A 13,170-nucleotide genomic window follows, 5' to 3' on the forward strand; every position below is an offset into this window, starting at 1 on the left:
TCCCTCCTCTCCCTCCTCCCTCCCTATAGTCCCCTCTCCCATGTAGTGTGTGTGTGTGTGTGGGGGGGGGGTGACCGACTCTCTGAGACAAAAACAACTTTTTTTGTGATGCATGATATAGGCTGTTGATAAACACTCAACATTTCTGAAGGCCTGAAGAAAGCCAATTTGCACACCCAAATGTGAGTACGGTTCTGAACTCGTGCAAAGATTCCATACCAGAGAGCATATGCACACACACAGAGAGAGACAGTCCCATTCATAACATTTATTGGCTGAAAAAGAGGAGTGGGATATCCAACTCATTTATCATAGAATTGGGGGAGCTTGTCTCCCAGGATAACTTCTTCCTTGACGCCAGCTTCCGTGATAGTTACGAGGTAAATGACGCCCCCGCTGGATCCGTCCCGGGACATGGCCAAGGCGATAGCTAGAAGGGTGGGAACAAGGGGTTAAAATTTGCTTAGAACTTGCAATGATGTTTGGATAGGGGTGGGATGTGAAAGGCATTAACAATAAAGACTCTGCAATTAAAAACCACACACATTTCAAGGGAATACAGTTATATTAGAACATTGTACCAAACTCCACATTGTATCTCTGCTTAGTCTAGTGTTGCCAGAATCCATGTGGGGGCTGGAGATCTCCTGGAATTAGATCTGATCTCCAGATTACAGAGATCTATTCCCCTAGAGGAAATGGCTGCTTTGGAGGGTGGATTCTATGGCACTATAGCCTGCTGAGGTCCCTTCCTTCCTCCAAACCTTGCCCTCCCCAAGCTCTACGCCTAAATCTCAAGGAATTTCCCTCCCCAGAGTTGGCACCCTAGCTTAGTCTGGGCTAGATAACATGTCCCAAGCAACAAAAGATCACAGGCCTATCATGGCCTCCCAACAGGTAGCCCAATTCCCCATCTTGGATGGGGGGGGGAGTCAGATCTGATTTCCAAGGACTACCCTCTCCCAAACCACCCAGGCCTAAAAGGAAGGATCCTTGCTTCCAAGCACAGACTTTCAGCCCTTCCCCCCATGAGCCACAGGGCTGCCATCTCCAGGTTGGGAAATATTTGGATATTTGTGGGGGTGGAGCCTGAGGAGGGCGAATTTTGGGAAGGAACTTCAAAGGAATATAGTGCCATAGAGCCCACCTTCCCAAGTGGCCGTTTTCTCCAGGTGAACTAATCTTTATCACCTGGAGATCAGTTGTAATAGCAGGAGATCTCCAGTCACCACAAGAAAGTCGGCAACCTTACCATCTTCTGAAGCCCCCCCCCCCCCCCATCCCTTGCACGCAACTAGACATCTACCATTTTTGGTGAACTGGCGACATTCCTCCTGGGTCATTCCGGGTTTGTAGGCTGAGTCGACGTAGCCGTAAATGTAGGTGCTGCCCGATCCCCCGATGGCGAAGGGCTGCCGGGTCAGCATGCCCCCCATGGTCCCGTAAACCTGTTGGGAACGAAGGTTGTGGAGAAGGGGGGAGGACTGTTAAACCCAGGAAAGAGTTGAAAACTCACCTGTAGAGTAGAGCTGTATAAGACAATGGGTGAGCTGTATCCACCATACCTGCTCCATCACGGGAGGGTCTCCCACTCTGGGTGAAGCCCACTGGCCAAGGGGAACACCCAAGGACTGCCTTAACTGGACAGAAAGCTCCCCCCCACCCCCAGTCCATTTCCTACATCCTTGGGGTGACCTCATTGGATGCGTTTCTGGTCTCAGCAAAGAAAGCCAGTGTGGTGTAGTGGTTAGAATCAGAGTTGGAAGGGACCACCAGGGTCAACTAGTCCGACCCCCTGCACAATGCAGAAAATTCACAACTACCCCTCTCCCCCACACCCCCAGTGACCCCTACTCCATGCCCAGAAGATGGCCAAGATGCCCTCCCTTTCATCATCTGCTTAAGGTCATAGAATCAGCTGGAGAGTTGAGCGAGGATGTGGGAGACCCAGGTTTGATTCCCCACTCTGCCATGGAAGCTTCCAGGGTTGCTGTGGTGATAAAATGGAAGAGAATGCTTTGGGTCCTCATTGGGGAGAAAGGTGGGGTAGAACTAAAATAAATACATAAATAAATTCTTGGGGCGACCTGATCGGATAAACTTCCAGTCTCAGCAAAGACCTGTTAAGTCAAAGGGGCAGTGAATGTGCTAAGAGCTGTGCAAAAATAAGTTTTAAAAAGGGGGTAGTGGGAGGTGGAGGGAACTGCAAGCAAACAAGCCATGGTTGAAAGAGGGTGGCCTCCCGCCGACATCAAACCTCCCCCCCCCCCACCAGACTCACTTGCCCTCCTTGCTTGGGGTCCCATCCTGCCACCATGAGGTGGGCGGAGAGCTCCTCCTTGTATTTGTAGCTGATGTTCCTCACCAAGGTGGCCGCGGCCAGGACCAGCGGGGTCTCGTCCATGTTCAGGCTGCCAGGGAGGGGGGGGGGAATCAGAATTAGGCATTCAGAAATTGTGGTCCCAAGTAGCACAAAATAGCTTTTAAAAAATCATGTTCCACTTTAAAACATGCAGGAGACCCCACAGGGCCCAAATTGGACATTTTTGTCACTCTGTTAAATACTGTTTATCTGAAATGCCAGCATTTCCCCTGTTTGTAGGAGGCTGAAGTTGGTTCCTTATTCCCAGTTCATTCCCTATTCCCAGTTCCTTATTCACATTTCCTAGTTCCTGAATCACTCTGAGGACATTTCAAAAGCTCTGCACCCCAAAATATGGGTTGGACCACCACATATCATACACCCCCACATTCAGGGGACTGTGCCCTTCCAGATGGCACATGCTGGGTCCTGGTCCAAAGTCCGGTTCTTGTGCCAACGGCTCCCAAGTGGGGTGACCCAGGACAAATGCCCATACAGACCCTGCACCCCAAAATAATCTTTGGACCACCCCAACTGATACATCCCCACACTCCAGAGACTGTCCCCTCCAAGAAGACATACAGCGGTGCCCGGTCCAAACACCGGTTCTGGTGCCATTGACTTCTTTTTGGGTCCACCCCCCCCAGAAACTTTTATTGCAAAGAGGTTTTGAATAAGGAGCTGGAGCTCTGCACCCCAAAATATGGATTGGACCACCACATATAATACACCCCCACATTCAGGGGACTGTGCCCTTCCAGATGGCGCATGCTGGGTCCTGGTCCAAAGTCCGGTTCTTGTGCCAGCGGCTCCCAAGTGGGGTGACCCAGGACAGATGCCCATACAGACCCTGCACCAGGGAACGAACTGGGAATAAGGAACCAACTTCAGCCTCCTCCTGTTTGTGTGTGCTGAGTAAAAAAGAACCACGAGGGTTGTTTTCCCTCACATTTGGGATCAGGACCTTTCTGTTCTGTGTTTGCTTGTATAATCTTCCACCTGGCAGGTTTCTGCCCCTCATCCAGCCAAAGACTCCCCCCTTTCATCTTCTCTTCTGCAAAAAGGACACCAGCACAGTCTAGGGTTGCCAACCTCCAGGTGGGGCCTGGAGATCTCCCCAAATTACAACCAATCTTCAGACAGCAGAGATCAGTTTCCCTGGAGAAAATGGCTGCTTTGAAGGGTGGGCTCTATGGCATTGTACCCCACTGAGTTCCCCCCTCTCCAGACCCCTCCTTCCCCAGGCTTCACCCCCAAATCTCCAGGAATTTCCTAACTAACCATCTAAATCACGCACTGCTAGCAAACGGCTACTCCAAGAATGAAATCAGAAGGGCCATTGAACCAAACAAAAATCAGAAAACTCAAGAAAAACAGTCTCCCATAGGAAAGGTATTCTTGCCATTTATTAAAGGAGTCACTGATAGGATGGAGAAACTTTTGACAAAACATAACCTACAAACAGTGTTTAAACCCACCAAGAAAATACAACAAATGCTACGATCAGCAAAAGACAAAAGAGACCCCCTCACCTCTGCAGGAGTATATCGTATACCTTGCAGCTGTGGAGAAGTTTACATCGGGACCACAAAACGCAGCATACAAACAAGGATAAAAGAACATGAAAGATACTGCAGACTTGGCCAACCTGAGAAATCAGCAGTGGCTGAACATGGACTGACACAAACAGGACACAGGGTCTTATTCCAAGACACTGAAAGACTGGACAATTCTACCAACTATTTTGTCAGATTGCACAGAGAAGCCATTGAAATTCATAAACATCAGCACAACTTTAACAGAAAAGAGGAGAGTTTAAGAATGAATAAGGCTTGGCTTCCTGCCCTGAAAAACCTCCAGACAAAGACAACATTCAACAATAGCCATACAGATTAGTTTTGGATTACACACATTAACAGATCACTTCAGGATACAATGGTTCCATATTAACATACCATACCCTCATTAGCACATTATCTTGATACTTACAGGACAATACTTTTGCAGGACAATACTCAGCTCAAACCCAACCCCTTTCTGACTATATATTACTCTTCCTACACCCTTAACACTGAGAGACACTGTCCTTCAGTGTTACTACTCTGAAGATGCCTGCCACAGTTGCTGGCGAAACGTCAGGAAAGAAAATTCCAAGACCACGGTTACACAGCCCGGATAACCTACAAGAACCAATGAACTCTGACCGTGAAAGCCTTCGACAATATTTCCTAACCCAGAGTTGGCAACCCTAGGAGAGACTGATGTTTACTAGGACAACCTCATCAGCGACACCCAGGCCTCGTGGTCTTGGACGTTTGGCAAGCACTTCCAAGAATATGTCCACACCCCTCCAAACAGTATTTATTGAAACAAAGCCCCCAAACATGCCTCAATAATTAAACTTTAAAAAGGACAGCCCCCGTTGAATCAGACACTTGATGATCATCTATTTACACATCATGTTTGTCTCCTGCCCGGCCTCCAAGGCTGTTAAAAATGCAAATATCCCACTTGATCATTACAACCACCCTGTAAGGTGCACGGTTGCCAACAGGCCTGGAGGAAAATGTCCTGCCCCTTTAACTGGGGCATCTCAAGCCTCCCCAGACCTATTGGCAACCCTTAGTGTGATCGACAGTAGAAGAGATATTAATTTTTTTCTTTTGCAAATACAGCTTCCGGGATTGCCTTAAAGAACAGAAAAATTACTTGTCCTGCAGGTTGCAGGCAATCAAAACAGCAGGGAACAAAAAGGTTAAAAGTTCTCCAGCTCTTTGAAAAACGGCTCATAAAGGCTAAATCTTTAATAAGTAAATGTTATTTGAAATAGACGTCATGAGACTACAAGAGTTACTGGAAAAGACAGTCATGCTAGGAAAAATTGAGGGCAGAAGGAAAAGAGGAAGACCCAACAAGAGATGGATTGACTCAATAAAGGAAGCCACAGCCTTCAATTTGCAAGATCTGAGCAAGGCTGTCAAAGGCAGGACATTTTGGAGGACTTTGGTCGCCATGAGTCGGAAGCGACTTGACGGCACTTAACACACACACATTTGAAATAATTCACAGTGGGTAGCCGTGTTAGTCTGTTTGCAGTAGTCAAAAAGGGCAAGAGTCCAGTAGCACCTTAAAGACTTAAAGACCAGAAAATATTTTTGTTAGTCTTTAAGGTGCTACTGGACTCTTGCCCTTTTTGACATTTGAAATAGACAGAGGGCTGGCCCGCGCAGAATTCGCACCCAGCTCTCCCTGTTCCCACACTCCGTTTCACCACATTGCCTCTCGGCCTGGGTCCAAATTATTAATTTTTTGGAAGTCACTTTGTCTCTTCTATGATACTGGATAGCAAAAGGAACTTGCATTACAGCCTTCCCCCTTGAGACAGCCAGGGGAAACTTCTTGCGAGGGGGGAGCGCCAGGCTTCCTGCTGGGCGGTTTCAAAATGCATTGAAATCCAGCTGCTGGAGGAGGGCGGGGCCCTGCTGTCTGCAGACGCCGGGGGTTTCCAGCTGCCCCGAGGCCCCGCCCCCGGACACGCCCCGGATGGCAGGTTGGAAAACAGCTCCGCGGCTGACTCGCCTTTTCGGGGAAATCAGCCCAGAGCGGAGAAACGCCTTTGCCCACTGCGGACACCAGAGGGCGCTGCCGCCTCAGCACAACTTTCCCCCCTGAACACGAATAAATTGCTTTCCTTTCCTTTTATCCCTTCGAAGCTCCTTGATCAATTGATCTTGAGCAGCATATATCTAGTGTTGGAGGGATATAAGGACTGAAACAAATCTTGCCACTGACAATGTAGCCTTGGGGTCCCTATCACTTAGTAAAAAAGGCATTATGTCAGTCACAGAGGCATTGGATTTGTATATTAAAAGGGGGGAAATATAGTGCGATCGAAGTTCCTCGTAAAAGCGGCATTCCAAAAGGGCATGGGCTAATGAGTCAATAGAGCCAGAAGAGCAAGGGCAGATCCTGTCTGAGTGTGGTATATTCAGAATTCTGCCCTGCATTACCATAGAAGGGTTAGCATTCAATCTAGCCAAGCAAAAAGCTCTACAGAGACGAGGGGTTGTTAGATAATATGTATAGGCAGGCAGACCACGTAGAGGGGGTCTTCCGAAGAACTGGGACGAACAGACACGACGAGCACGAAAAGTAGTGCTGTTATAATCGAGCTCTTTAATGTGCTTTTTAATTTTGGCAAAAGCTTCAGTTTTCCCAAGATCTGATAACATATCCTGCGAGAAGCCCAACAACGCCAGTTTCTCATCTAAGATTTTTTGCCATGAGGATTTGAAAGGGTCATGCTTCAGAGAAGCTAGGAACCCCTCAGTGCTAAAGCACAGTTTAAGGTGTAGTTTAAAGGCGGCCAACCACGCCCTAGCTTCAAGTGACATTTGGCCAAACTCGGAAAGAAGAGTAACGCCAGCAACACATCGAGGGGCATTTAGAAGTTTTCGTAAGAACTGAAGCAGTGGACGATCCATAGATTCATTGATGACTGTAATCCAGATGGCAACGAATAAATTGCATTCTTTGCAAGAAAGAATAATATTTAGAGGGTTTTACCTGACAAAGTTCTTATTGTTCCTGCCTTCTGGAGCTGAGCCAGCCAAATCCCGTTTCAGTCAGTTGTTGGAGGGTTCAAAACGTCTCTTTGATCCCTTTCACATGTGCTCTTTAGCCCACTTTGGCTTCTAAAGGCAAAGGTTCCACACACTTTAGGATACTCCCCCCCCCCTAAATTAATGAAGCCCTAATCCGGGTTTAACCAAACCTGTTTTGTTGTTGTTGAGGTTGTGCTTTATCCTTTAGGTATGTGAAACCTTTTTTAGAAAGCCAAAGTGGGTTTAAAGAGCCCGTGTGAAGGGACCTTAGTCCTATGAGTGGCAGAAATACACGGGTTGTCAATTGACTATAGCTTAGCTGTTCTATCTGTAGCAGCTGCTTCATCTGTAGAAAGCAGCAGGTGATATTTATATATTTATTCTTCTTTTCTTTTTTCTTGGAGAGTGAAGCATTGGCAACCCTCTAATGTCTGCAGGTCATCCAGTGGTTATAGGCACAGGAGCAAAAGAGTTGGCAACCCTTGCAGGCTGAGGGCTTTTGCTTACTATGGTTTAACTACCTGATTTCTTTTCAAGGACAAGATTGGGTGGGAAAATGAAAACGAAAACCAATCCTTCCATCAGATTGTGGGGAGGGAGCTGTAAAGTGCCTGCAGACACTAAGCCCTGGCTAGATAAATAAGCACCGTGGACCTTGGAAGTAACACATATCTGATTTTATGGGAGGATATCTGTCTCCCAAGGCACTGGACCATAAAGATTGCCATAACTGTGGAACTCTGGACTCCAGAAAAAACTGAGGAACTTATCATTATTATTTAGTTCATATTTATTTTAATCGATAGTCTGTCTCTACTGCAGAAGATAATTTTTCCCTTTTCCATATCCATTAACACCTTTAATCTTAGTATACAAGTTTATCATTAGTCGGGAGTGGGTTATGTTACAGATTGCCACGTTTTCCTGAACTCAGACGTGCCCTTTGTGCATGCCCCAACCCCCCTTGACCCCCCCCCAAAGTCTTTGGTAGTTTCTCTGCCACCACCTGGAGATCTTGGTTTAACAGATAGACTGCTCCAGGCCTGTCAGTAATTTGCTCCTTGAACATAGGCCTGCATGGATATGTGAGAAGGTCAGGATCCTCACCTGACCCTCCTTTCCCAGGTCTCTGTGGTAGTGTGAGCTTGAAGAAGCAGTTTATAAAGAAAAGAGTTGGGTCTGTTCAATGTCATTTCTTTTGAGACCAATCAAAAGGTGGGGCATCCATTCCAAACTCCTGCCAAAGGCAATCCAGGTGATACGGCCACAATCCCGAGCCACTCCTTACCTGTGGAGTTCCAGCTGGTAATTCACTGTGTCGGCGATGGCCTGGGCATCGGCTGCCGATCCAGAGAGCGCGCAGTAAATCCGGTCATGGAGGCGCTCCAGCTTGTTGAAGAAGCGATTCACCACGGAATCTCTGGGGAGGGGATGGAAGACTTAGAAAGGGGTGCATGCATGTGTGTGAGAGAGAGAGGGGACAGTAGAGCAGAGCCAGGAGTGATACCCCTTCTCCTGAAAAGGAGTCGTGAAAGTTTCCTTCCAGAAGAAACCAGACCTCAGGATTGCCCGCCCATGCACCCACAGGCTGGGATCAGCATACCCTGAGGTGGGGCAGCCTACCAGGGCCCAGGACTTTTGGTGGGGCCCACTGCTAACCCCCACCCACACACCTTCCTTGCCACCTCCCAACTGCCCAGCATCATTGAGAAAGGGCATGTGGGTGGTGCCCAGTGGTGGCACTCCCAGCTGGATACATCGGCCATTGTTGTCAGGGAAAGGGTGTGCAGGTGGTGCCAGCAACTGGGCCGTGGAAAGGCTTGTGAGTGGCAGCCGGATGCATGGGCAAGTTGGGAGAATGTAGGAATGGGAGGGAATAGGAGGACTTGAGAGGGTCCCTGGGGGTGGGCAGATGGGGGACCCCGAGCACTGTCTGCCAGAGACCCCAAAACTGGAACCGGCCCTGTTTCCACCCCTACCCCAGATGTCAGTGCTGCAAAGGATGCCGTACATTTCCCATGCATTGGGCATCGGTTTAATGCTCACCCAGCAGAGACCCGGGAGTCAGACCCCACTACGACCCCTCCGTCAAACTCCACAGCCATGATGGTCGTCTGTAGGAGAAAGAACTGGAAGTGAAGGGGAGGGGGAAAAGCCGGACTGCTGAGAGCCATAACAGCCCCCCCCCCCCAGACAAAATTGCCTCTGGGCCACCTCCCAACTCAAACATCATATTTGGGGGGGAATCACTTGAATCATGCAACTGCATGGGACCCTGGAATTGACCACAGCCATCCAAGTTTTGTCCCCCTAATTCCACTCTTGTGGTATCCGAGGGGGGGGGCAGGGTCCTCTGAAAGGGATTCCTGTTGTGGAAATGTCTTTATGCACACTTGATGGTTGGCTCAGAGGATAACTAAGCAAAACCTCAGCCTTGCCATGCATTGGTCACACCAAGGTTAGATTACCACAATGTGCTTTATATAGCTTCATAATCATAGAGTTGGAAGGGACCACCAGGGTCATCTAGTTCAACCCCCTGTACAATGCAAGAAATTCACAACTACCTCCTCACCCACTGACCCCTACACCATGCCCAGAGGATGGCAAAAAAACCCCACAACCCCCATTGCTGACCAATGGCCATGTAGTCTTTGTTTACAAACCTCCAAGGAAGGGCATCTCTTTGTGTGTGTTCAGTGCCCTCAACTTGCAGCCGACTTACGGCGACCCCAGCAAGGGGCTTTCAAGGCAAGTGATTAAGTAGAGGTGGTTTGCCCTTTGCCTTCCTCTGCAGTCTTCCTTCCAAGTACTGAGGTTGTGTTGCTTATGAGATCTGACAAGACTGGGCTATCCCATGCCACCTTTTCCTCCTTTAAGACCCCCTGAAACAGGTTCACTCATGCCTCTTTGTCATTTGAGGGTTGCATCATCAAGAGACATTTTGCATGTGAGAATAAAGCCTTTTGATACCACAACTGGATCTTTCCTGTCCCCCCACAATACTTTCAAGTGGAGGAGGAAGAGGAAGAAGAAGAGGAGTAGGAGTAGGAGTTGGTTTTTATATGCCGAGTTTCTCTACCACTTAAGGCAGAATCAAACCGATTTACAATCACCTTCCCTTCCCCTCCCCACAACAGACACCCTGTGAGATAGGTGGGGCTGAGAGAGTTGTGACCAGCCCAAGGTAACCCAGCTGGCTTCGTGCGGAGGAGTGGGGAAACAAATCCAGTTCACCAGATTAGTCTCCGCCACTCATGTGGAAGAGTGGGGAATCAAACCTGGTTCTCCAGATCAGAGTCCACCACTCCAAACCACCACTCTTAACCACTGCACCACTCTGGCTCACTTTCTACCCGCACTTTCAGTGGCTATTATTCAAGTGTCCAGGGGATCAAGTATAGAGTGCCCAAGTGGTGTTTTGTGCACGTGTGAACACGTGCTTATGCTTTAAATGTTCACCTAAATTATGGGGGGAAATCTGAATTCTTAAAATTGAGGGGTCACAGATCCTGCCAATATTTTGAGATACACCAGTAGATTTTCACTCCTCTCCACATGGGTTTTTAATGGAGAAACAGGCATTAAAGATGTATCTATAAGTCCTTTCCCCTGAAACTTTCCCCTGAACCTTTACATTTCCTTCCAAGCAATGATTGGGGTAGCAAAATGAAGTGACATGTAAACCAGCCCTGGGAGAAGCACTGTGGTGTAGTATTTCAAGCATCAAACTGGATCTGGAGAAGCTCAGGTTTGGATTCCCAGACAGAGGTCATTTGGACTGATTTGGACTAGTTCATCAGGTCTCTGGAGAGGCGGCACACAAGTTTTCTTAAATACACAAAAAATAAATCTCCTAGCCTACCTCACTGGGCTGTTGTGAGAATAAGATGGGTCGGGGAATCTGCGTATGCCACCCTGATGGAAAACTGCGCTAACAACATGCATGCTGTCAAATTGCCTCTCCAAAGGACAGAAACACTCCTGTCTGGCTGCCTTAGCTCACGGCTCCTTTATCAAACTGTAGAGTTCCAGGCCCCATCCCATTCTTGCCAGAATAAATTTGCAATTGAGATTGGAATAATAATTTAATTAATGCTTACAGATTATAGAATGCAGTTGCCAGCTTCCATTGGTCCCTGTAGGCCTGGCTGCCCCCCTCCAGGGAATGCGGAGCAGCAGATAGAACCTTGGAAATGGGAAACTGCCGATGAAGTCCTGCCTCTGCTGTGGGATCCTTGTCTAGCTGGGGAGGGCACACCATCTGCCTCAGTTGCCCCTCTGTAAAATGGGACTATCAGGGGCTGATCTTACTGCTACATGGGAAAGGTCAACTGCGGGGATCAGCCTGGTGGGTCATCTGCCCAGATCCCCTCCTGGCCAAGAGGTGCATGACCATTAGGAATGGAAGATGGGACCCCTCAGGAATCTCTGGGACAGTCTCTCATTTCCTGCTGGGAGGGAGCAGAGGGCATCCCTCTTGAACTTCGGTTAGCTTGGCTGGGGTTGGGGAAGAGCCCAATTCTGCTTCCCCCTGGGGGGTTGGTGTACCCACACAGTAAGGAAACATACCTAGAGTGTTTGGGGGGCACAGTAAGGACATCTTGTCCAGCTGCCTCCCTCCAATTGTTTTTTTATTGCCCCAGAAGGTCGGACCAGAACCAACGGGTTGAAATTAAATCAAAAGAGTTTCCATCTAGACATTAGGAAGAATTTTCTAACAGTTAAGCGGTTCCTCAGTGGAACAGGCTTCCTCGGGAGGTGGTAAGTGCTCCTTCCCTGGAGGTTTTTAAGAAGGGGTTAGATGGCCATCTGTCAGCAATGCTGATTCTGTGAACTTAGGCAGACCTTGAGAGGTCCCTTGAGGTCCTTTTCAACTCTTGTTTCCAACTGGAAAACGAGACTGCGCTGTGCTTATGTCCAGGCAACCCCATTTCCCCTAATAGGACTACTCACTGTACACTGATTCAGAGGGGCAGCCACAAATTGATATGCGGGGAGGGTAAGTCCATTGAAGATGGGGTTTGTTAAGGAGAAGAAGAGTTGGTTTTTATATGCCGATTTTCTCTATCTTTAAGGAGTAGGGTTGCCAACCTCCAGGTACTAGCTGGAGATCTCCTGCTATTTCAACTGATCTCCAGCCGATAGAGATCAGTTCCCCTGGAGAAAATGGCCACTTTGGCCATTGGACTCTATGGCACTGAAGTTCCTCCCCTCCCCAAACCCCGCCCTCCTCAGGCTCCGCCCCAAAAACCTCCAGCCTGTGGCAAGAGGGACCTGGCAACCCTATTAAGGAGTCTCAAACTGGCTTACAATCACCTTCCCTTTCCCCTCCCCTCAACAGACACCTTGTAAGGGAGGTGGGGCTGAGAGAATTCGTAGAGAAGTGTGACTAGCCCAAGGCCACCCAGCAGGCTTCAAGTGGAGGAGTGGGGAAACCAACCCGGTGCTCCTGATCTGAGTCCAGGGCTCTTAACCACTACACCACATATGCAAAATGCATGTTTTGCGCTCTCTCTCGCACTCACAGGCGCACCTTTTCCCTTTCAATGGCGGTGAAAAATCAGGAAGGGAAGGGGTTAACGGATCGCAAGCCCCCTCCATTCATCCTCCCCCCCCCCCCGCATAAGCGCCGAACACCCGCCAGCAGCCCAGTTGGGGGTTCCTCTTCTCCCTCCCCCTTCAAAATTGTCCCTGAAGATTTGCTCTTGCAGCCCCAGCTGGCCGCCCACGCCCCCCCCTTCCGCCCCCCACTCACCCCGGTGCTGATCTTCTGCGCCCCCCGGCCGTCCATGGCGGGTCTCCGAAGCCCCCGAGCGCCGCTTCTTCCGCGGGGAAGGAAGAGGACCAAGAGCGAAAGTGACAGCGGTCACTTTGCAGTACCAGTCACGACCGTCAGAGGGCGCCCCTCCCGGCCTTCAAGGTGTGAGGCCACCTGCCGGCGCTGGGGGGGGGGAGCCGGTTGCACCTGAACCACGTGGTTAGGGCGTCCAGGTTGGGCGTCCCACGCAGCTTCCCCCAGCGCTCAAATTGCTTCTGGACTCAGCAGTAGCCCGCCTGCAACGAAACTGGGCTTGATCCGGGGCTCAGCTCTAGAACTTGCTGCCAGAATCACATCCCAGCCCTTCCAATAGTGATCGCCAGAGAGCTTCTGAGCAGGTGCAGAGTGCAAACTCTTGGATCGCTTGCAAGCCACTACCATAG

General features: G+C 49.3%; 1 protein-coding gene across 1 annotated transcript; it reads right to left on the bottom strand.

Annotated features, from left to right (window-relative positions):
- Positions 1–302: 302 nt before the first annotated feature.
- On the bottom strand, positions 303–12,776 carry PSMB9 (proteasome 20S subunit beta 9). The gene is made up of 6 exons (XM_056853357.1): positions 12,725–12,776; positions 9,013–9,080; positions 8,255–8,386; positions 2,282–2,411; positions 1,307–1,448; positions 303–430 (listed from the first exon to the last, which is right to left on the bottom strand). Exons 1-6 carry the CDS (start codon positions 12,758–12,760, stop codon positions 303–305), a joined length of 636 nt encoding a protein of 211 aa, XP_056709335.1. The 5' UTR covers positions 12,761–12,776.
- Between the last annotated feature and the right edge of the window lie 394 nt (positions 12,777–13,170).

This window comes from Euleptes europaea, chromosome 1 (genome assembly GCF_029931775.1).
Source record: "Euleptes europaea isolate rEulEur1 chromosome 1, rEulEur1.hap1, whole genome shotgun sequence".
Lineage (NCBI taxonomy): Eukaryota > Metazoa > Chordata > Lepidosauria > Squamata > Sphaerodactylidae > Euleptes > Euleptes europaea.

Excerpts from the sequence above, each read along its gene's own strand:
- PSMB9 (XM_056853357.1), bottom strand. The coding sequence starts at position 12,760 with ATGGACGGCCGGGGGGCGCAGAAGATCAGCACCGGG. Across the intron at positions 8,387-9,012 it reads GACTCCCGGGTCTCTGCTGG|AGATTCCGTGGTGAATCGCT; the intron begins GTGAGCATTAAA and ends TCCCCTCCCCAG. Across the intron at positions 2,412-8,254 it reads TACCAGCTGGAACTCCACAG|CCTGAACATGGACGAGACCC; the intron begins GTAAGGAGTGGC and ends CCTCCCTGGCAG.